Source organism: Salvelinus alpinus, chromosome 7 (assembly GCF_045679555.1).
Source record: "Salvelinus alpinus chromosome 7, SLU_Salpinus.1, whole genome shotgun sequence".
Lineage (NCBI taxonomy): Eukaryota > Metazoa > Chordata > Actinopteri > Salmoniformes > Salmonidae > Salvelinus > Salvelinus alpinus.
The window spans coordinates 58,815,695-58,840,882 of record NC_092092.1 but is presented as its reverse complement, the minus strand read 5'-3'; the positions used below and the strand labels follow the sequence as shown (position 1 = coordinate 58,840,882).

The 25,188-nt window shown below is 44.8% G+C and overlaps 2 protein-coding genes across 3 annotated transcripts; both read right to left on the bottom strand.

The window, feature by feature from the left end:
• Positions 1 to 3,638: 3,638 nt before the first annotated feature.
• Positions 3,639 to 10,511, bottom strand: LOC139581348 (pre-mRNA-processing factor 19-like). The gene is made up of 16 exons (XM_071411002.1): positions 10,304 to 10,511; positions 9,503 to 9,652; positions 9,266 to 9,342; positions 9,005 to 9,146; positions 8,806 to 8,879; positions 8,618 to 8,683; positions 8,438 to 8,479; positions 8,225 to 8,299; positions 8,048 to 8,123; positions 7,837 to 7,946; positions 7,432 to 7,587; positions 5,737 to 5,806; positions 5,482 to 5,655; positions 5,105 to 5,187; positions 4,861 to 4,966; positions 3,639 to 4,653 (listed from the first exon to the last, which is right to left on the bottom strand). The coding sequence occupies exons 1-16, from the start codon at positions 10,320 to 10,322 to the stop codon at positions 4,556 to 4,558; spliced, it is 1,518 nt and encodes a 505-aa protein (XP_071267103.1). The 5' UTR covers positions 10,323 to 10,511; the 3' UTR covers positions 3,639 to 4,555.
• A 70-nt stretch (positions 10,512 to 10,581) lies between these two features.
• On the bottom strand, positions 10,582 to 15,668 carry LOC139581347 (uncharacterized). 2 transcript variants are annotated; one of them, XM_071411000.1, is made up of 10 exons: positions 15,271 to 15,668; positions 14,486 to 14,561; positions 14,078 to 14,211; positions 13,867 to 14,002; positions 13,410 to 13,694; positions 12,845 to 13,180; positions 12,435 to 12,616; positions 11,925 to 12,020; positions 11,690 to 11,833; positions 10,582 to 11,600 (listed from the first exon to the last, which is right to left on the bottom strand). In XM_071411000.1, the coding sequence occupies exons 2-10, from the start codon at positions 14,535 to 14,537 to the stop codon at positions 11,385 to 11,387; spliced, it is 1,581 nt and encodes a 526-aa protein (XP_071267101.1). In that variant the 5' UTR covers positions 14,538 to 14,561; positions 15,271 to 15,668; the 3' UTR covers positions 10,582 to 11,384. The 2 variants fall into 2 exon arrangements, with proteins under 2 accessions (XP_071267101.1, XP_071267102.1); XM_071411001.1 differs by having other exon boundaries at positions 14,486 to 14,540.
• Between the last annotated feature and the right edge of the window lie 9,520 nt (positions 15,669 to 25,188).

The window sequence follows — 25,188 nt, the reverse complement described above, 5'->3', positions numbered from 1 at the left end:
ACTGTATTTAGCTCCTTTGCACCCCAGTATCTCTACTTGCACATTCATCTTCTGCACATCTATCACTCCAGTGTTTAATTGCTATATTGTAATAAAGGTTAAATAAATAAAAAATGCTGTTCTATGACTACAGCTCAGCCTTCAACACCATAGTACCCTCCAAGCTAATCATTAAGCTCGTAGCCCTGGGTCTGAACCCCACCCTGTGCAATTGGGTCCTGAACTTCCTGACAGACCGCCCCCAGGTGGTGAAGGTAGGAAACCACACCTCCACTATGCTTATCCTCAACACTGGGCCCCCACAAGGGTGCGTGCTCAGCCCCTCCTGTACTCCCTGTTCATCCATGACTGCGTGTCCACGCACGCCTCCTACTCAATCATCAAGTTTGCAGACGACACAACAGTAGTATCTGATTAAGATAACTCCAATTTGCATACCGCCCAACAGATCCACAGATGATGCAAACTCTATTGGACTCCACACTGCCCTTTCCCACCTGGACAAAAGGAACACCTATATGAGAATGCTATTCATTGACTACAGCTCAGCGTTCAACACCATAGTGCCCTCAAAGCTCATCAATAAGCTAAGGACCCTGGGACTAAACACCTCCCTCTGCAACTGGATCCTGGACTTCCTGACGGGCAGTCCCCAGGTGGTGAGGGTAGGTAGCAACACATCTGTCACGCTGATCCTCAACACTGGAGCCGCCAGTGGTGCGTGCTCAGTCCCCTCCTGTACTCCCTGTTCACTCATGACTGCACGGCCAGGCTAGACTCCAAAACCATCATTAAATTTGCCAATGACACAACAGTGGTAGGCCTGATCAATGACAACGAGACAGCCTTTAGGGAGGAGGTCAGAGACCTGGCCGTGTGGTGCCAGGATAACAACCTCTCCCTCAACATGATCAAGACAAAGGAGATGATTATGGACTACAGGAAAAAGAGGACCGAGCACACCCCCATTCTCACAGGTTGAGAGCTTCAAGTTCCTTGGTGTCCACATCACCAACAAACTAACATGGTCCAAGCACACCACGACAGTCGTGAAGCAGACACGACAAAACCTATCCCCCCTCAGAAGACTGAAAAGATTTGGCATGGGTCTTCAGATCCTCAAAAGGTTCTATAGCTGCACCATCGAGAGCATCCTGACTGTTTGCATGACTGCCTGGTATGGCAATTGCTCGGCCTTCGACCGCAAGGCACTACAGAGAGTAGTGCGAACGGCCCAGTACATCACTGGGGCCAAGCTTCCTGCCATCCAGGACCTCTATACCAGGCGGTGTCAGAGGAAGGCCATAAAAATTGTCAAAGACTCCAGCCACCCTAGTCATAGACTGTTCTCTCTGTTGCCGCACGAAAAGCGGTACCGGAGCGCCAAGTCTAGGCCTAAGATGCTTCTAAACAGCTTCTACCCAAAGCCATGACTCCTGAACATATAGTCAAATGGCTACCCAGACTATTTGCATTGCCCCCCCCCTCCCCACTGCCACTCTGTTTTCATCTATGCATAGTCACTTTAATTTACTCTACCTACATGTACATACTACCTCAACTAACCAGTGCCCCCGCCCATTGACTCTGTACCGGCACCCCCCGTATATACTGTTATTTTTTTACTGCTGCTCTTTAATTACTTGTTCCTTTTATCTCTTATTCTTATCAGTATTTTTTGAAACTACAGTTAGGGGCTCGTAAATAAGCATTTTACTGCAAGGTCTACACCTGTTGTATTCGGCGCATGTGACTAATACAATTTGATTACCAATGATGACAGGACAGCCTACATGGAGGTGAGGGCCCTGGTGGAGCAGTGCCAGGAAAATAACCTCTAAACGTCAACAAAATGAAGAAACTGATCGTGGACTTCAGGAGACAGAGGGAGAACGCCCACATCGACGGTCTGCCCAATTCATCACCGGGGGCACACTGCTTGCCCTCCAGGACACCTACTGCACCCGATGCTACAGGAAGGCCAAAAAGATCATCAAGGACATCAACCACCCGAGCCACGGCCTGTTCACCCCGCTATCATCCAGAAGGCGAGGTCAGTACAACTGCATTAAAGCAGTGACCTCAAGGCCATCAGACTGTTAAATAGCCATCACTAGCCGTCCTCCACCCAGTACCCTGCTCTGAACTTAGTGAGTCACTAGCCGGCTACCACCCGGTTGCTCAACACTGCACGTTAGAGGCCGCTGCCCTATGTACAGTGCATTCGGAAAGAATTCAGACCCCTTCCCTTTTTCCACATTTTGTTACATTACAGCCTTATTCTAAAATTGATAAAATAATTCCCCGCCCCTCAAACTACAAACAATACCCCATAATGACAAAGGGATAACAGGTTTTTAGAAATGTTTGCACATTTATTAAAAATAAAAACAGATACCTTATTTGCATAAGTATTCAGACCCTTTGCTATGAGCTCAGCATCCTGTTTCTATTGATCATCCTTGAGATGTCTCTACAACTTGGAGTCCACTTGTGGTACATTTAATTGATTGGACATGATTTGGAAAGGCACACACACTGTCTATATAAAGTCCCACAGTTGACAGTGCATTTCAGAGCAAGAACCAAGCCACGAGGTCGAAGGAATTGTCCGTAGAGCGCCGAAACAGGATTGTGTCGAGGCACAGACCTGGGGAAGGATACCAAAACATTTATGTAGCATTGAAGGTCCCCAAGAACACAGACCTTCGCCATTCTTAAAATGGAAGAAGCTAGGAACCAGCGACTCTTCCAAGAGCTGACCGCCCGGCCAAACTGAGCAATCGGGGGAGAAGGGCCTTGGTCAGGGGGATGACCAAGAACCCGATGGTCACTCTGACAGAACTCCAGAGTTCCACTGTACAAATGGGAGAACCTTCCAGAAGGACGACCATCTCTGCAGCATTCCTCCAATCAGGCTTTTATGGCAGAGTGGCCAGACAGAACTCACTACTCAGTAAAAGACCCATGATCAGCCCGCTTGGAGTTTGCCAAAAGGCACATAAATGACAGACCACGAGAAAAAAGATTCTCTGGTCTGACAAAACCAAGATTGAACTCTTTCACTTGAATGCCAAGAGATATTCAAGGGCTGCTTTTTAAATTTTTACCCGTCTACCAATAGCTGCCCTTCATTGCAAGGCATTGGAAAACCTCCCTGGTCTGTGGTTGAATCTTCTTGAAATTCACTGCTCAACTGTGTGGGGTACAGTAGAGATTACATAGTCATTAAAAAAATTATGTTAATCACTTATTGCACACCGAGTCCATTCAACTTATGTGACTTGCAAAGCACATTTTTACTTCTGAACTTATTTAGGCTTGCCATAAAAGGGTTGAATACTTATTGACTCACGAAATTTCCATTTTTAATATATATATTTTTTTTCCCGATCCACTTTGACATTATTGGGTATTGTATGTCGGCCAATGACAAAAACCATATAAATAAAATCCATTTTAAATTCGGTCTGTAATAACTAAATATGGATAAAGTCAAGGGGTGTGAATAATTTCCAAATGCACTGTACAGAGCACACTGAATCTTTGAGATCAAAGTCATATTGGTGCCTCTGACAGGCTGAATCGACAACTGGAGGCATATACAATACATTCCATTGATCAAGCAAATAGCTGGATGTTTTTACATAAAACACTTCATTTATTGAGGTGTAAAAAGCGTGGAAGAGAATTCAAGGGACTAAGTAGCCAGCAGATCCGACCTGCTTGTTTACAGCTGTACTAGGGTCAGACAGCATTCCTGTGCAGATTAAGACGAGCCGGCGCCAGACATGGCCCGGAAAACGTATCTCAATCCAGGGATGAGAAATGCATTGTACTCTGAATTGTCCCATTATCCCAACTGTTAAACTAAGAGTGAACGACTGCTACTTCTTCCGGAAAACTGTCCTTTCCGTCCTCATGCTAGGTAACAGAAGTCACAGCAGCCATTTTGGAATGACAGTGTTAGTCAATCAGCTCCTTTGTTGTTCAACACGAAATGCCATTCCAAAATGGCTGCTGCGGCTTCTGCTACTAAAACTAGCAGTGTTCAATCTCCGCGGTGTCTTAATCTACACAAGAATGCTGTCCAACCCTGTAAGCAAGCTGGTCAGATCGCCTGGCTATGGATGAACACATCAATACAGGGAATTGGCTTATACAATGTGACAGAATTTAGTTAAAACAAAAATACAATTTCAACAGAAGATTACTGTTGGTCTAACCAGCAAAGGAGAACAGAGATTTGGGGAGTTATTTACGGAGAATAAATGAAGGGGAAACCTAAATACTTCAGCACCTGTTCCTCCACCCACCCTGGGATCCTAAATAACTACAGATCAACACAAATGTATTTTTTTTTTTTTAAATGCTAAGACCATCAACTGCTGGTAAATGTGACTGAAAAGCTCCTGCCTAGGGCCAGTCAACCCACTACATTCGGATCACTGGTCCATATTTCTCAAACCCCAAACCCGACTGCAGCCGAGTCAAATTTGTCACACAGGTCTAGACCTTATCCTCTCTTTCACTTCCTCCATCTGTCTGTACTAATTTACAGGCTGTAGAACTTAAGGCTTCTGTCCATTCCGGCAGAGGAAAGGAACTGAGCATTGTCTCCAAACGCCACGCCGGTCACCAGGCCAGAGTGGTCTGGAAAAAGAGGGAAGACAGACATGATTAAAGATGGGAAAAAGAGCGACATGAAGGTGACTACTGTAAAATGAGGCATGCCATATGACACAGTTTTTGTTAACCATGTGTACATATGTATGAGTTGTTTTATCACTGGTGAGCAAACAAGGTCAGGTGAAGGTTGAATGTGGATAGAAAATGTAAGAGGCTATGAATGTTTCTCACCGCTGAAGTTTAGGACCTCCGACCACTGCTTGCAGATGTACACCCTGATGTCAGATCCACCCACAGCCAAGTACGTACCACTCTGATCAAACACCAGAGACTTAACCTGAGAGAGAGAGAATAAGGTTCCACTGAAAAACTCCACAATAAATAATTATGTTATTCGCAGTAAATTAATTAGCCATATGTGTCCGACAGATGGGGAATACTGTGGCTAGCAGACTGCACGGTCGCTCATTCTCACTTCGTAGTTGTTGTCCAGGGCGATGGTCTTGAAGTTCTTCAGTTTCCTCAGATCCCACAGCTTCACAGAGCTGTCCTGGGCACCTGGAGCAGAGAGAGACTGGGTCAGGTCATGAGAAATACATCACACTGTTTTGACATTACATATCAGATTGTTTATCAATTCAAAGGGCTTTATTGGCATGGGAAACATGTTTACATTGCCAAAGCAAGTGAAATAGATAATTAAAGTGAAATAAACAAATCAGAAATTAACAGTAAACATTAAACCTACAAGTTTAAAAGGAATAGAGACATTATTATGGCTGTGTACAGTGTTGTAACAATGTTCAAATAGTTACAGTACAATCTATTGGCTCGGTGGTTGGAGAGACTGACCTGTGGCCAGGTAGTATCCGTTCTCAGAGAAGGCGATGGAGGTGACAGGACCGGAGTGACCGGGGAAGTTGGCCACGTTGGTGCGCTCCTTCAGATCCCAGATCTTGATTTGGGAGTCAGCTGTTCCCGTCCCGAAGATCAGACCGTCAGGGTGGAACTGAGCACAAGTCAGAGCTGGGGAGAAGGGGGGATAAATATGTAACAGGGAAAACCGGAACCCAGTTTCCGTACTGTGTCAAGCACAAACACACTTACCAACACCAGCAGCCTCATCAGTGACTTTGGTAAGGACTCGGCCAGTTTGGATGTCAGAGAAGGCCCAGTACTGAGAGAGAGAGAAGAGTATTAACACACATCCAGACCTGCCAACTTTTTAGAGTACCAGACGCACGCGGCAAATTGGAGATTCAAATCGCACACCTAGCAAGTGCCGAATTGGGGTTCTTTCCCAGCACAATCGTGCACGCACTGTTTGTGAGTCTGATCACAATTATAATCAACACTAAAAGCAAAATCATTTTGAAAACAAAAACAAAATGATCAGGTCGACACAGACCGCAAACTGGCTACACAAAGCTTAAGTAGGCCACCGCAAAGGGAATCTGACCGCTGTTCACTAGGCCACCGCAAAGGGAATCTGACCACTGTTCACTAGGCCACCGCAAAGGGAATCTGACCACGGTTCACTAGGCCACCGCAAAGGGAATCTGACCACTGTTCACTAGGCCACCGCAAAGGGAATCTGACCACTGTTCACTAGGCCACCGCAAAGGGAATCTGACCACTGTTCACTAGGCCACCGCAAAGGGAATCTGACCACTGTTCACTAGGCCACCGCAAAGGGAATCTGACCACTGTTCACTAGGCCACCGCAAAGGGAATCTGACCACTGTTCACTAGGCCACCGCAAAGGGAATCTGACCACTGTTCACTAGGCCACCGCAAAGGGAATCTGACCGCTGTTCACTAGGCCACCGCAAAGGGAACCTGACCACTGTTCACTAGAAGAGTCCTCTGTTTCAGCCAATGTAAAGGTGCCTATTGGATTTCTTTGCAGCGCATAGATCATTTAAGATTTTAGAAATTGATAAAATCTCAAATCTAGTGCCAAGGCATTTTAGAAGCATTGCCTCTATAGATAATACCGGACACTCCATCGCGCAGTCTTCTAAACTCCCCACTCCATTTAAGATGTTTATATTTGATTATACTTTTGTAATGCTTTTTGTGACGCGGATCATAATTAATTACAGTTAGTGTCAGGTTGCGTGATCCTCGTAATATTATGTGGAAAATACAACTAATGAGACGCAGAATTAAATGTATATCACACTCGCACAAATGAGACCAGTTATTTTTCGTATTTGCATTTAATTTCTTTCACTAGCAAATGCGAGTGAACTGCTGGCACTTTAGAGCCCACTGAATGTCCATCTTAGGTTCGCCAACGTTAGCTTGAAACAATTAGTGTTTACCTTTCCGCAACACACAGTCGAAAGCGATTTGTCCACGTGTTTACGTACAGCTGACAGTCGGCAAACTCAGCATTACAACAAACAGGAGGGGCAGACACGTCCAATAATGATGTATTAATCTCCATGTCCGTTGACACAAACTCCACACATGTCTGTGTTGCAGCTCGAGAATCAGGATGTTACATTTACTCAGTGGATTTACTTTATTAAAACGTAAAAAATAATAATAATCAAGCCCTATTCATTTCTGAGTACTTTTAACTCTGATCTCGTACCTGCGTACATGGACAGAGAATTGCGTAGTTGGTACGCAAAACACGTGCATGTTGGCTGGTCTGCACATCCACCAACACAGAGGTGCCATCATTTACTATTGACAACAGTACAGCTGGTGCATTCTATTCCACAGACCAGGGGACCCGAGTGTTGGGACAATACGGTGGGCTTGGGTGCTGGGACAATACGGGGGACTGACCTGGTCCTCGGAGGAGCTAAGCAGGTAGTCTCCGGTGGCGTGAAGTGACAGCCCGGTCACGCTCGCCTCGTGAGCTCTCACCACCTGGACACAGTTGCCCCCGGTAACAGACCACACCCGGATGGTGCTGTCTGGAGAGGCAGAGAACACCACTGACTGGAGAGGAAAGAAAGACAGAAAATATAAATGAATTAAATAGCGTGGAAGGAAATTAGGCAAGTTAGTTGGTGCAGGTTACAAACTAGAACACAGCACATGTTCAACCAGGCCCACAGATCAAGTCATCTTTTAAGTCCTTTACTTAGAATTTCACTGTATGCACAATGCTACTTCATACAGAGGTTCTCTTAGATCCTATGTTCTAGAAGTTCCACCCAAGACAGGTGTATAGACACGTATTGTTACCTGGGAGGGGTGGTAGATGACAGAGGTGACCTTCTTGGTGTGACCCTTGAGGGTGGCGATGATCTGCTCCTCCTTCTTATCAAACACAACCACGTTCTTATCAGCCCCTCCTGGCAACACAGAATACAGTCATCATGTACACTGTTTAGATATGCAAGAAAGAGAGATGTGGGGGAGAGTGAAAAAAAAATGTTTTATAGAGGGTGCTTACCAGTGAGTACTTTGTTAGTATCTGAAGGACAGATGTCCATACACAGGATTCCTGGGACACTGGCACTATGAAGACCCTGAAAGATTCAAAAGAACAGACAGTTCAGGGCAACCTTGGATAGTACTCAGCAGCTCAGTCAGTCCAACTACAGGTTACTAGACAGACAGTAGTACTCACAGCGTGGGAAGCCACTTGTCGGTACTTGCTCAGATCCTCAGCCCTGACCAGCTCCTCTGGCACAGTCTTGCCTCTCTGGTTAGGGAGTGAGAAGGGAGGAGTGAGCAAACATAAAGGACTAAATGAGAGGGTGTATTAAAAGATTGAGTGGTTTGATCATTCATCTGTGCCATCCTACAACGCATGAGACAACTTCCTGAATTAAAATCTGACCTTCTTTCGCTCTGTGGTAAGGACGGTGGCCTTATCTTGGAGCTGAAAACAGAGCAGGAGAGAAGCAAGAAAGATGTTAATCACAATTCAATGAATCACAAATTCCTTCCCATATTGGGAGGGTCACAGTAATGAGAACACTAATCACACTGGATTAGGAGAGGGGGGAAAATATCTTACCTTCTGGATGATCTCTGGGGTCATTCCCACCTGCTCACTAACCTCCATGGGTTCCCCACCTGCACCCTGCGAGAGGTAAACCAACACAGAGAAGAGAGAGTTAGAAAAGAGAAAGACAGCATTGTATCCTCAGTCTCTGATGGACAGGAATCCTGTTTGGTGGATGGGAATCTTGGTCAATCACTCACCCCAGTGGCAGGCTGAGAGGCAGGCATAGCCTGAGGGGCGACCAATCCGGCTTGGGGCTTGAGTGTGGCCAGGGCTGTAGAATGGGAGAATGGGCACAGAGTAAGCATTGGCCTTCACAGGTCAGTGAAGGAGAGAAGATGGGGGAAAAAACGTCAGACTATAGAGAACCCCACCAAGGCTCCCTTGGCTCTCTCTTACCCTCTCTAGCTGCAGTAACCTCCTTGGTGAGACGGGCGATGACTCTGCAGGCTGCGTCATGCTGGTAGAGGGCGTGAGAGAGCTCCTGGCGAGTCGTCTGCAGCTGCTGCCTCAGAGTGAAACTGTGGAGCATCACCGCATCCTTGAAAGGGAGAGAGGGGGAAGACATTGAGGGAGAGATTCAACACGACTGAGGAACAGTACTTGGCTGTAACACTGTTCACAGTCAGACCACAAACTTCTGACGGTCTAGACACTCACCCACTCATCTTGCAGAGACTTGAGTATGGCAGGAATACTGGTAGCGGAGGCAGCCTTTGGTCGGATAGGATGAGACACTGGGCAACAGAAGGGCAGCAAAAACAATTATTTCTAATCAGTAACTAAATATTTGAAAACACTGAACCCACTTAGTTCTCCTTAAGCCAAAACTAAAATCATTTGATGTGATTGACCCTGCATGATTACGTTAACCGTCTACTCCTGCCCTCTGTTTACCTTTAATATCGATAAGTTGCTCCTCGGACAGTGGTTGGCCGTTCATGGGGTCAACTCCATTCTCCGCGATGAACTTCTCGATCAGTCGGCGCTCGAACACCTGGTTGGACACCGGGGACACGCAGGGGTGCTCCGGGACCTCATTGGAAACTGAGTAGGGGAGGAAGATTAAATCAACGTGGCCTCAGAGCATTCCATATTATTCTGTACACTCAAATTTGTTAAATAAAAACATATTTATAAAAATAAAAAAATATGTTAAGTATCGTAGTTTCAAAACGTATTGTTACCAATTTGCAAAACGTATGATATGTTAATTTGTCGCTTACGCTAGCTAGGCAGCTAATGCTAACGTTAGATAGCTCTAGGGGTTAAGGTTAGGAGTTAGTACTAAGTAGTTGTAAAGTAGCTAAACAGTAGTAAGTTGCTAATCAGCTAAAATGCTAAAGTTGTCCGTGATGAGATTCGAAAACAACCTTTCGGTTGCTATACGTTTGCGTATTCAAATTTCAAAACTAACATAACATATACTAATTTGAGAGTCCCGGATGTACGTTTACTATGTTACGTCTAGTCTATGAGACCAGTCTGAGTAAGTGGATAGTACAATTTTAATATCATGAATAGATCCAATACTGTTACGGTTAACTAATATAGCTAAATAGTAAGCCACCATGAATACCATGTTGTGACAGATTACAATCAACTAGAAGCAAACGTTAGCTTCCTAGCGTTGCACACTGTTAGCTAGCCAATGCTAATGTTAGCTAGCTCATTTATCGAGAAGCATGTTCAACTTACTTGCGCAAACCAAAGACATCTTTCAAGTGCACGTCCCTCCACAGCCAAGCACGAACCGTTGGTGTTACTTTTGATGCCAAACTATCTTGAAATATTTTGCCTATAAGGCAACTAACGTTATTGTGCCTACTTTATTTTTGGTCCAATTTTGCACGCTGGGGTTTCATTGCCGCTTCAAAAACATTGCATGCTGGGATAGTATCAGTTCTCCAACGCGGGCTCTTCTTCGTTTTGTTTTCAGCTCATTCAAACAGTAATATAAATCACCGCCCCCTAGCGTCATTAAACTAGTTTTATTTTCTTCATCAACATAACATTATTTGACTCACATACCAATGATACGTTAATAATACACAAGAAAACATTGGGAAAGTATGATGTGAAAATCATATATTGACACACTTTCAGATTGATGCCAATAAAGAATACATACAATGTAAATACCTGGTGAAAATAATAAGTCATATACTCATATGGATGCCATTTTATAGAAATCACTCAAATGTTCTTATTTAACGATATGTTATCTAAAAAAGATAAATTGGTTATTATTGTGTTCATTCATTGGATTAATAGTAGGTAACACATGCAGTTAGCTATGCTTTTAGATTGAGAGCCCATTCACTTATCTACTACATAATCTTCAAATTCCTCATCTCTTCTTTAACCTTGCCTACCATCCTAATGTAACAATATAATTACACACATTACAGTGTATATACAGACATCTATGGTTAAAATGTGTCGTCCTGAGGGTTCGAGGTAGGTAGCAGCAAAGTAATTGTCGGGTTGAGTTCTAGGAACATTAACTGTCCAGTCGTACAAATGAATGATATTCCAAATGCAGAATATTGCTCATCTCATGCTTAAAAAGAATGATAATGAAATGATCATACATACATTACATGAAGTAATACTCAATACTCAAACAGGAAGGCACTTTTTGAGTATTGAGTATTAGGCACTATAGTGACAAAATTCAGCCATGAACAGTAATATATATATATATATGATCATATCTCCCTCCACTATTTTCTCTGCTCCCTTTCTTTACCTGCGTTCACTCTTCTTCTCTGTGCTTTTATAAGAAGTTGAGTTTGTCAGAAGTGTAGATGCTGCAAGTCTCCGAGGTATCCGTGTCCAGTGGAAGTGTGGAGAAGTAGTCTTCTGCTTTCCTCCATCTCTCCTCGACTCCCTCTTTCTTGATCCGGAACTGAAAACAGTCTTCAGATGAGTGGAGGCAGTCGGAGGCGCCAGCGACAGAAAAGGAGATCACCCTCTCACTGCCAGCAGTCTCCTGAGGAGTGAGAGTCAATGATAAAAAGAAAGAATAGAATATACCTGTCTATTGTGAGACAGAATATAGAAATTACAGAATGTATTTACCTCTCTACTGGGAGTGTGAGTAGTGGCAGTCTCAACTCTAAGTCGGTCTGTCTCCTGTTGTCTCCCAGTCCTCACTGGCTCAGGGGAGGGCTGTGGTACACTGTCCACTACAAGTGGTGCGCTGTCCCCAACAGGAGTGTATCCCTGAAACAGACACACGTAATAATGAAATTAAGAAAGGTAAAATGAAAAACATAAGACAGAGCCTACATTTACAACTTCACCGTCTACCTACAGAATGTGTAGGTCTGGGGCTCCATATTTTTGGTGTTCCAATCTGCTGTGAATGACCGTAAAAACCATAGGGCTGGGGGCTGGGCGGACTGTAGTCCTGCAGGCGACATAAATAAAACTACTATGTAAATATCACAACCACTACACTGAATATACCAAACATTAGGAACACCTTCCTAATATTGAGTTGTATATTCAGCATAGACACACAGGGGAACACACAGGAAGATAAACATAAACCATCCACAGATAAGCTGTATGTGACCCATGACCCAATTTAAATATGGAAGGAACTGATGCCTGACGAAATTCAGACTGGCGCAAAAGACTGGTTCTATTTTTACTCTGACACTCACTTCAGAATGCGATAACATCATACAGTTGAAATAGATGGACAACATAGTACCATGACAACAGGCTCACAGCATTGCGCACACACAAACCCTGGAATAACCCCACCATATTGCTTCTACCTTCCAAGCTCACACATAACTAACTCTACAGCCGTCACCTGGACATTGACTCTTGGCGGGTTAGCTGCGGGTGTGTGGTGACCTCTTAGGCCATTGATGATCATAGTGAGGCTGCAGTTAGGGTAGCGCTTCATAAACAGGATGAAACCAGCCAAAGTCACAAACATGCCAGAAGGGACGCTGATGGACTTGAGGACCGCTCTCCATCTAGCAGTCTTATCTGGAGAAAGAAAAAAAGAATTGGTAGAGCCATAGATACAAAGGGTGTGTGAAAGAAAATAAATTAAGGGAAAGGGGGATACCTAGCCAGTTGCACATCTGAATGCATTCAACCGAAATGTGACTTCCGCATTTATCCCAACCCCTCTGAATCAGAGAGGAAGAGCTCTGCATCACGTAAAGGGAAAAGCTGTTGCTCACAGACACACACACGATCACTGTCTCTCACCGACCACATGGACAACGGTAGACGACACCAGGTTGCCATCCTGATCTCGAATCTCATACATCCCATCATGCTTTGCACTCAGCCTGGTGATGACCACCTCGTTGACAGTCCTATTTCTCCCCAGAGAGATGAGGCCCCAGTACCGGGAGTCCTGATCCACGATATGCCCGTCCCTGATCAGCTGCACGGGGCGGGAGTACCGGGAGTCAAGGGGAACATTGGAGGGGTTGGACGGGTGCAGGGAGGGGGTAAAAATGAGGTGGACATGAGGGACAGGGAGAAACAGGGGAAGGTTTAGCGACTCCTTGAAGAAGCGGGTGACATTGAAGGTGTGCCCTGCACCCACACAGGTGATAATGAGGAGCGAGAAAGAGAGTATGGGAAAGAGTGGAGAGGAATGAGGATGGTGAGGGACATCCAGATGAAAGAAAGAATCAGATAGATACAAGCATTAAGTGTCAGTTTGGACAATTTATCAGACTGCTCTAAAAACGAATATCGCTTTCTCACCTCCATCGCTCTCTTAACCCTCCATCTAGATATTTTTGACATTTCCAGTGCTCACCATTGACAGTGAGTTTGCTCCGGGAGATTACTTTCCCATTCTCGTCTCTGATGGTGTAGTTTCCCTGGTCTGCCTGGGTCACCCTCTCTGCCACCCAGACCCTCCCGTCCGACCCCAGCCTCCCCCGGCCCGCCTCACTGGTCTCGAGGTCTGTCCGGTTCCACAGTACCACCGGCTGGGAATCAGGGGGGGAGCCCCGGGGTGAAAACTCCAGCAGGGAGCCATCTTTAGGGATGTTGTGCTGAAAAGTCTCCCCATAGCCCCGTCGGAAGGTTTTTATACATTCTGAGAAAGGGAGAAAGAGAGAGAGATGACATTGAGAGAGTTCTAAAATGTTTCAAATGTCATACAATCAATTTCAACAGATATAATTAATCATTATAGAGAAAGAAACATACAGTTGGAAAAAATTGAGAGAAAGAGGTGGAGAGCGGTAGTCCCTGAGGCTGAGTTGTACCTGAGACAGTGAGGCGAACGGTCTCATCTGTGAATCCAGAGGACAGCTTGATAGAGTAGAGTCCCTGGTCACTGTGTGTGACGTCCTTCAACAGCAATGTTCTATCTTTGGTCCACTCAAACCGCGAGTCCTTCAACTACAAGACACAATAGCAATGCTTAGCATACAGGAACATGCTGTACACATGCTGTACACACGCTAGTGTACCTACATTGTTATTCTCCAGTAGCACTCTTCTTGGTCCTGGAGGGTAGCTGGGGGTAAAGGTCACAATCCTTGACCCTGAGTAGACCGGCAGGCGGAACTCTTGTCCAGAACACACTATCTGGAAGTCTTCATTCCAGCCTGAAAAAGAGAGGGACAAATAGAGGGAGGCAGAATGACATGTAACACATTGATAGGAAATGAAATGATCAAAATAAAAAAATTGAATTTTTACAACTCCATGTGTGACTTTTTGAGGATTGAAAAACAACCACAGCGATACTGACAAAGAAAAGCTACGGGGAGAGAGAGGGGAATCCAATTCTACTACTGTAAAGTAAATCCCTGGTTGAACAACCATCTACGACTGGAACCAACAGCTATAATACTAAAATGGCAACAACAAACAACTCACCCAAAGAGACAGGGATGCTGAGAAGGGCACTCAGTAGGATAGAGAGGTGCATTTTCTGAGGACAGACACAAGACAGCTGTAGAGACACACCCACTGGGTCAGAGTTTAACTGTATAGCTGGTTCTAATTACATCTCACTTGTATCCTTCAAAATAAAGCCTACTTCATAATCTATGGAAGATTTGTTATACATATTTTAACATAGTTGAATATGTGTTAGACATAATAGATGTTAGAAAGTGGACAGAAAATGTGTTGTGCAATACAATAAGCTAACAGTACGGTATTCCAACAATTAATCTAGTACATGATGAACATTTACAACTAGGCTACAGAAAACAAGAATAGGATTGTCCATGATTCATGGCCCATGAAACATTGTTTCATCGCTGCTCTCCTTTTCGACAGTGGAGTTTATCGAAGAACATCACCAAGGTGACTTGGTCCACAGAGCTAGTGGACTACTGTACAGTCAATTGAACACTACAATTGTCATTCACCCCACTCCCCACAATTACCGAGCCAGCAAACACTGTTCACCATCAATCAACTACACAAGGGGGTGCTAAAAGTCTATCTTTAGAATGTTGCACTGCTAATTTCACACGACCTGTGTTGCTGATATTTTTCGCTGAATATTGGCTTAGAGTATTAGGCTATTATCGACGACATTAAACTGATGCACTACGACAAAATATTTTCCAGTAAGCTACTTATCGGAGCAATTTCTTACAATCAACATTGAATAAAATGCAGATGTATTAGATGCCCATATTTGCACTCACCTATGCACGACGGCAAAATATACAGTGCTAATATTTTATATTATTGTATTGCAAGCCCATGTAGTGAATGAGCCAAGCAGCGTAAACCTAATTAACTGCGTATTCTTTGGAGAGGTTCTTCTTCTCTGGTATAATGGCATTTGCAACAATTGGTGGATATGCATGTCGCCACCTACTGTACGGCTGGATAACACGATCCCTAAAAATGGAAAATGCGGTGTAAAAATATTCATACAAACGATCAAAAATAACAATTGGTGGATATGCATGTCGCCACCTACTGTACGGCTGGATAACACGATCCCTAAAAATGGAAAATGCGGTGTAAAAATATTCATACAAACGATCAAAAATAAAATTAAACTAATCAAAATCAATCTGCTTTACTCCCTACACAGACTCAGAAGGAGCCTGGAAGGTCGTGAGTGAGGTTGTTTCCTATGCTGCTACTTGTTCTTAGGTTAGCGTTCCAGGTCGTCTTTTTAAAATCAGATTTCACACAAGGACTGGAATGTTGCACTGGCCACTCTTTAATCGCAATCTTCTAATGCGCAGTGCAACTAGACAATTATGACCTGGAACGCTATCAAGGTGCTGCGCAGATGATCATAAATCACCCCAATTTGCAGATAGTGGGTTTATGAAATTATATACAGCACAGGCAGGGCACTGTTCACAAACAGACCCCACAGAGCTATCTTTTGGGTGAAATACCACAATGTGCAATCACAGCAACAATTTGTGACTGTTTGCCACAAGAAAAGGGCAACGAGTGAAGAACAAACGCCATTGTAAATACAACCTATGTTTAAGTTTTATTTTCCCTTTAGTGCTTTAACTATTTGCACATCATTACAACACTGTATATAGACATAATGACATTTGAAATGTCTTTATTCTTTTGGAATTGTTGTGAGTGTAATGTTTACTGTTCATTTTTTGTTTAATTCACGTTTGTTTATCTATTTCACTTGATTTGGCAATGTAAACATATGTTTTCCATGCCAATAAAGCCATTGAAATTGAGTGTCAATTTGTAGGTAAGTGAATGGAAGAGTGTCCTCCCCTCCTCCATAGCCACCTTTCAACGAGGATAGTCATGTGGATCATATACCTGAGTCCTTTGCGGAAGAGTTTTGAAATATCAGCTTTTGTTTTGTCGGAAGACAAACGTATGCACACTTTTAAAAACAATATGCTATTTATCTTTTTATCTATACAATGTCTTGCACAACTAACTTAATGATACACTATGCAGAAATCGCTCTGCCATTTCCTGGTTGCTAAAATTTGAATAGTCTATTTGACAAAACAAACAAGCAAGTATAGTATGTTGTTATGCAGGTGCGTCAAACTCTTTCCATTGAGGGCCTCGTGTCCGCGGTTTTTTCGTTTTTCCTTTCAATTAAGATGAGGGGAGTTATATACTAATTAGTGATCTTAATTAATAAAGTACAAGAGAGGAGCGAAAACCTGCAAACACTCGGCCCTTCGTGGAATAAGTTTGACACTTGGTGTAGAGAATCTTTGTATCATCTAAATCGCTGAGAACTATATTTTCCACAACCAAAAATATTGTATTTTCAGCTGTATGAAGCGGGTGTACAAAACCAAAAGACACAAAACTGAAACTTACGAACGGGAAGCATAGAAATAGCGCACATAGAACAGATGTACCGCTTCTTAGACTTGCTTTCAATGACAGATCTATAACTTACATTTATATGGGAATTTTGTTGGGTCGCCAAAAAAGTTACATACTACAGCTTTAATTTGTTATTACTTTAAACATATATTTTTGGTCCCACCCCTGTAAACATAATTTTCAAGTACAGAAGCAGAGTCTCATTTCATTAAGTGCATTTTCCTCAACCTTCCCTCACTTTGCCAGCCTGACTTCACAGCTTTCCCTACGCTGGGTCAAGTGGGCGTGTACCCACGTGAAACACATTACAGGGAAAGCTGTGACGTCAGGTGGACTTCAGTCAGGTGGTAGCCAGACTACCTTCCTGTCGACTCTTTTCAATAACCTTCAAACTTTTTCGAAATGAGGAGAGAGTATGCTGGAGTCAAATATTTCGGATTGAGAAAAGTCCTTGGGCATTAAAAGTGATCTCAAATAGAGTGCCACTGTATGTGACATAATACCCATAAAACTTAGCAGTCAAACAGGGAAATGGTTCCAATTGTTTTTCCACCATTCATTTTTCCCATAGGGGATTTTAGAAACACTTAAAATAAGGGCTGTGTTTTGTGTAGGCGTACCCTAGTGTGATGTTTTGATAACCGTGTAAATCTCTCTAGGACAAGGTGACTTTTATCAATATATTTCCCTATATTCACCCCCTAAAAATTAAATGCTAATTAGCTGCTAATGTGGCTATCATAAAGAACTACAAATGCCATGATGATTTGGCAAATGTAAGAATCTATGGAAAGGTAAGAATCTCTGGATTAACTTTCTTATGTTAGCAAAGGTGTCAGCTAGAGATGACATGCATGAGCTTGCAGGGATTTGTAGTTTTACATGATGCCTACTTTTACGCTAATTAGCATTTTCGAATCTGAGAGTAAATGGAGCCGAATATAATGACAAAAGTCACCTTGTCTAAGTGAGATTTACATGGTAGAGTTCGTGCCCCCCTCACACATCGGATGTCCTTGTCAATCATCCAACATGTATGGGTGTGTTCATTATGGCAAATAGTCATCACAAATATCATCACAAATAGTGCAATCTAAAACTCCCATGCAGTGTTTTTTTAAGGTGGAATGGGGGTAATGCTGTGCTATTTGAATGTTTTGACAATGAAAAGACTGACCTTAAATACATGGCAAAGGAGAGTTATCACAAAATGGCATTGAACAAGGACTGCAACTGTTGATGATTATTTAAAATTCTGACATAGCCTAGGTGTATTCACTAGAAACAAAAAGAAAGCAAACAGAGAGGGACCTACCTCAAGATCTCCAAACTCGTTTCGTTGCAAAATGTTTTCGCTATGGTGTGCATTAGTCTAATGAATACACCCTAGGTCTTGACATCTGAAAGTAAATAGCCTTGAAGTCTAGGCTACAAATGAGTGGCCTATATATGAATTCTGAAGGACTTATTTGTCATGTTTGCATGCCATTATGAAAGATAAGAAGTTTAATCCTCATGTGACTTGTGTGAATGCTTGTGTCTTCTGTAGATCATGTTGAGTAAACTCAGAAAAAAGGGAAACGTCCTCACTGTCAACTGCGTTTATTTTCAGAAAACTTAACATGTGGAAATATTTGTATGAACGTAACAAGATTCAACAACTGAGACATAAACTGAACAAGTTCCACAGACATGTGACTAACAGAAATTGAATAATGTGTCCCTGAACAAAGGGGGGGGTCAAAATCAAAAGTAACAGTCAGTAGCTGGTGTGGCCACCAGCTGCATTAAGTACTGCAGTGCATCTCCTCCTCATGGACTGCACCAGATTTGCCTGCTCTTGCTGTGAGATGTTACCCCACTCTTCCACCAAGGCACCTGCAAGTTCCCGGACATTTCTGGGGGGAATGGCCCTAGCCCTCACCCTCCGATCCAACAGGTCCCAGATGTGCTCAATGGGATTGAGATCCGGGCTCTTCACTGGCCATGGCAGAACACTGACATTCCTGTCTTGCTGGAAATAACGCACAGAACGAGCAGTATGGCTGGTGGCATTGTCATGTTGGAGGGTCATGTCAGGATGAGCAATGCAGGAAGGGTACCACATGAGGGAGGAGGATGTCTTGCCTGTAACGCACTGCGTTGAGATTGCCTGCATTGACAAAAAGCTCAATCCGATGATGCTGTGACACACCGCCCCAGACCATGACGGACCCTCCAGCTCCAGATCGATACCGCTCCAGCGTACAGACCTCGGTGTAACTCTCATTTGATAACCGTCACCCCTGGTCCGACCATCACCCCCGGTGAGACAAAACCGCGACTCGTCAGTGAAGAGCACTTTTTGCCAGTTCTGTCTGGTCCAGCGACGGTGGGTTTGTGCCCATAGGCAACGTTGTTGCCGGTGATGTCTGGTGAGGGCCTACCTTACAACAGGCCTACAAGCCCTCAGTCCAGCCTCTCTCAGCCTATTGCAGACAGTCTGAGCACTGATGGAGGGATTGTGCGTTCCTGGTGTAACTCGGGCAGTTGTTGTTGCCATCCTGTACCTGTCCCGCAGGTGTGATGTTCGGATGTACCGATCCTGTGCAGGTGTTGTTACACGTGGTCTGCCACTGCGAGGAGATTCAGCTGTCCATCCTGTCTCCCTGTAGCGCTGTCTTAGGCGTCTCATAGTACGGACATTGCAATTTATTGCCCTGGCCACATCTGCAGTCCTCATGCCTCCTTGCAGTATACCTAAGGCACGTTCACGCAGATGAGCAGAGACCCTGGGCATCTTTTGGTGTTTTTCAGAGTCAGTAGAAAGGCCTCTTTAGTGTCCTAAGTTTTCATAACTGTGACCTCAATTGCCTACCGTCTGTAAGCTGTTAGTGTCATAATGACCGTTCCACAGTTGCATGTTCATTAATTGTTTATGGTTCATTGAACAAGCATGGGGAACAGTGTTAAACCCTTTACAATGAAGATCTGTGAAGTTATTTGGATTTTTACGAATTATCTTTGAAAGACAGGGTCCTGAAAAAGGGACGTTTCTTTTTTTGCTGAGTTTATTACTGAGTGCCTTATTTATTTATGGATGAGTATAGTTCCATCTGTACATCATCTCTCTCTCTCTCTTTCAAATACACACGCTCACCTCCCATCTCTGTTACTCATCATCTGTCTTTGAAATACTCAGGGTCAGTTGTTGAATAGGTTGAGGTGTAATATGGCAGAGAATACATGATGCCACAAAGACATTTCAATTTTGTTTACCAAACTTCTTCCAACCAACTTCCCCCTGGGGTCCCAAGAAGCTTGGGTTGGACGGACCTGTGATGAGCCGTTTTGGAATAAGGTCAGAAGGGGAACTAATATGGGGATCCATAATAAATACAAATATGCAGGTGTTTTATTTTTCACTACATGTCTTATGCACTTTTAAGACCTGAAGACAGACTTAAGTCTAAGTATGTATTTTTGTCCTTCTCATCTCCAGCTGAAGGACCCACGCTACATAAGTAGAACCTACAACTCATTGACTGTACCAGATGTGATGGAAAAAAATATCCTCGTCCCCCTCTACCATGCTTGATAGACATCCTCAGAGTTGAAGGTGAGGGATTTCAACAGTAGGTCACAATCTGATTACACCTACACAACATATCTAATACAGATACACTGCTCTCATAACTACTATCACCACCCCCACCACCCTCTCTCCTGTCTCTGCTCTCATAACTACTATCACCACCACCCTCTCTCCTGTCTCTGCTCTCATAACTACTATCACCACCATCACCACCCTCTCTCCTGTCTCTGCTCTCATAACTACTATCACCACCATCATCACCCTCTCTCCTGTCTCTGCTCTCATAACTACTATCACCACCATCATCACCCTCTCTCCTGTCTCTGCTCTCATAACTACTATCACCACCACCCTCTCTCCTGTCTCTGCTCTCATAACTACTATCACCACCATCATCACCCTCTCTCCTGTCTCTGCTCTCATAACTACTATCACCACCACCTTCTCTCCTGTCTCTGCTCTCATAACTACTATCACCACCATCATCACCCTCTCTCCTGTCTCTGCTCTCATAACTACTATCACCACCACCCTCTCTCCTGTCTCTGCTCTCATAACTACTGTCACCACCACCACCACCCTCTCCTGTCTCTGCTCTCATAACTACTATCACCACCACCACCCTCTCTCCTGTCTCTGCTCTCATAACTACTATCACCCCCCCACCCACCACCACCCTCTCTCCTGTCTCTGCTCTCATAACTACTATCACCATCACCACCCTCTCTCCTGTCTCTGCTCTCATAACTACTATCACCCCCCCCACCCACCACCACCCTCTCTCCTGTCTCTGCTCTCATAACTACTATCACCACCACCACCCTCTCTCCTGTCTCTGCTCTCATAACTACTATCACCACCATCACCCTCTCTCCTGTCTCTGCTCTTATAACTACTATCACCACCACCATCACCCTCTCCGGTCTCTGCTCTCATAACTACTATCACCACCACCACCCTCTCTCCTGTCTCTGCTCTCATAACTAATATCACCACCATCACCCTCTCCTGTCTCTGCTCTCATAACTACTATCACCACCATCACCCTCTCTCCTGTCTCTGCTCTCATAACTACTATCATCACCATCACCCTCTCCTGTCTCTGCTCTCATAACTACTATCACCACCACCCTCTCTCCTGTCTCTGCTCTCATAACTACTATCACCACCACCCTCTCTCCTGTCTCTGCTCTCATAACTACTATCACCACCACCACCACCCTCTCTCCTGTCTCTGCTCTCATAACTACTATCACCACCACCACCCTCTCTCCTGTCTCTGCTCTCATAACTACTGTCACCACCACCCTCTCTCCTGTCTCTGCACTCATAACTACTATCACCACCACCACCACCCTCTCCTGTCTCTGCTCTCATAACTACTGTCACCACCACCATCACCCTCTCCTGTCTCTGCTCTCATAACTACTATCACCACCACCACCCTCTCTCTTGTCTTTGCTCTCATAACTACTATCATCACCATCACCCTCTCTCCTGTCTCTGCTCTCATAACTACTATCACCACCACCCTCTCTCCTGTCTCTGCTCTCATTACTGTCACCACCACCACCACCCTCTCTCATGTCTCTCCTGTCTCTGATTGCTCTGATAGGGTATGCCGTAATTATGGGGAGAAGTACGCCCTGCTGGACTTTACTGCCCGGGGCTCTACCTCTCAGCCAGTGGTCCAGTGGAACCGCACAAACCCAGGGACCTTCAATGTGGAGGGTAGAATGTGGGTGTTATGGGATCTCACCCAGGCACACTTGGGACACTATGCCCTCCAAGGCAGTGACAGGAGGTTGATGAACGATGCTTAACGTCACAGCTGAGGGAAGATTCTGCCTACAACTTTCACTTTTAACTTGCTTGTCATTTCCCCTCACCGCATATAATTTAACATTATTTTTATTATATCCCTCGTTCAGCCTTCTCCTGTCCCTGTTGTCTGGGACACCGTGGCAACTTCCCCTGAGACCGGACCTGCTGTCTCAGGCCGGGGGAACTCTGTGGCATCCGAGACCGCACCGCCTCAGTCTGTGGGCTTGGCCACTGAACGGCACCAATGGTCCATGTTAGGACTACAGGAGGGTGTAATGAACACCATGCAGAGCGCAAGGGCACCGGCTACAACCACGGCATACCAGTTGTGCCGGTGGTTGTTCTGCTCTTGGTGCACTGGAATTGAGGTGGTGTCCGAGTCATGCGGGGTGCACTATGTCCACCAATACTTGCGGTCTCGCTTGGATGAGGGCTTAGCAGCCTCTACACTGAGAGGGTATTTGGCCGCTATATCTGCCTGCCATGTGGAGTGGATGGACAGGCCAGTGGTCTCCAGGTTTATGAAGGGGGTTTGTCGCCTGCGTCCAGCTAGGACCCGCTCATGGGCGAGTTGGGATCTGGATGTGGTCTTGCCAGCTTTGGGAAAGTCTCCTTTGGAACTGTTGGAGTCTGCCTCCCTGAAACACCTCTCTATGAAGGTGGCTTTCTTGGTAGCGATTACTTCCATGAAGAGGGTGGGTGAGCTCCATTCTCTTTCGGTAAGTTCTGAGTGCTACCGGATGGACTCCGGGGGGAGGAGTATATCTCTCCGCCCCAACCCTTCATTCCTCCCGAAGGTTCTGTCAGACAGCCATGTGAACATCTCTTTTATCCTGTCTGCTTATGACCCCCCCAGCAGTGGTGGGGGAGTCTGGGCCTCCCTCCGGCATGCTGTGCTCTGTGAGGGCACTGACTGCATATGTGGAGTGTACATGGTCAGTGAGAACAACAGACCAGCTCTCTGTCTGCTATGGTGAGAGAGTCCTGGGGGCTGGGCTATCAAAGCAGAGGCTCTCACTGGATCTTGGACACGATTACGACAGCATACTGCCTGGCTGGCAGGCCAGTGCTGGGATCTGTGGTGGCACATTCAACACGAGGTGTGGCTGCATCCTGGGCTCTACTGAGAGGAGTGTCCCTCGCTGATATCTGTGCTGCGGCCAGCTGGGCTTCCTCTTGAACCTTTGCTAGGTACTATCGGGTAAATGTGGCATCTCCCTCTGCGGATGGTTCAGAGGTCCTGGGCGTCGCCTCCCCTTCCGGGGACTGTGCCGGGACCCACCTTCCACATTGTCGGCCCCTGCGTCTCGGTCCCACGCTGGGACTTTGCCGCTGGCTGGCCAGGTCCCTCTAGCACCGACTAAATCTGGTACGGGTATAACAATATATTCGAGTGAGCCAATCTAGTGAAACATAACGACGTATGTAACCCTGGTTATGTGAGCTATATGGATCAATCCTCTATGGTGCTAGAGGCGCCTCAAAAATGATGTGGAGAACGTGCGTCGCGGCCATGGGGTCTATATATAGGGGCGGACCCCAGCCGTGACAAAGGTGTACACGGGAGTAAATCTTCGGATGTATCCCTCCGTCAAGGAGTGATCCATATAGCTCACATAACCATGGATACATGTTTTTTGTGTGTTATTTTTTACCTTTATTTAACTAGGCAAGTCAGTTAAGAACAAATTCTTATTTTCAATGACGGCCTAGGAACGGTGGGTTAACTGCATTGTTCAGGGGCAGAACGACAGATATGTACCTTGTCAGCTCGGGGATTCGAACTTGCAACCTTTCGGTTACTAGTCCAACGCTCTAACCACTAGGCTACCCTGCCGTCCCTAACCTTCGTTTTGTTTGTTTGTTTACATAACTGATGGTTTCTACCATTGTGGCAAGATGGAGTATGCCTACAGCATCATCTAGTGGTTGTGTCGGAGAAAACAGTTGACAATTGTAGCATTTTAGCTAAACCTAACCCTTTTCCTAACCTTGACCTCATTCTCCTAACATGCTACGTTAGTTCTCCTGACCCGCTACGTTAGTTCTCCTGACCTGCTACGTTAGTTCTCCTGACCCGCTACGTTAGATCTCCTGACCCGCTACGTTAGTTCTCCTGACCCGCTACGTTAGTTATTTTAACATGCTACATAAACAAACCATCAGTGCCAACAAATCATCCGTATGACCACACCTAGCCTAGAGGTGTATTCACTGGAGACCAAACTGAGCATAACTGGGAGGAACCTATGTGAGTTTATTCAATAGAAACTCTCGTTTTGGTTCGGGGTGCTATGGTGTGCACTAGTCTAATGAATACACACTAGGTCTTGACATCCGAAATTAAATAGCCTTGAAGTCTAGGCTAAAACACCTATATAAAACAGGCCTATATATGAATTCTGAAAATGACTTATTTGTCATGTTTGCATGCCACTGTGAAAGATAAATGTCACTTGTAGCGTAGGCATAACTTCAAATGAAATATATTTGACAAGGGAAAGTTTCATTCTCATGTGACCCCTGTAGATTGTCTCTCCTGATAATGCTGACTGCTTCATTTGTCTATTATACAGATACATATGAGTGAGGATAGATATGGCTGAGTATGGTGCCATACTTTGTAGTCCTCTCTCTTTCTCAGTCTGACTCACTCAATCACTCACACAAACACACACACACCTCCTGTCTCTCTCTCATATCGTGTGTCTTTGAAACCGGGTCAGTTGCTGATATTGTCGAAAAGGATGAGGTGTGTTATGGCAGAGTTCATGATGCCATGAAGACATTTTGGTTTCCAAACCAAGCTCTTCATCCAACTGTCCTCTGGGGAAGCAGTTTGGGATTTAGGTCAGAAAGGGAAATAATAATGACT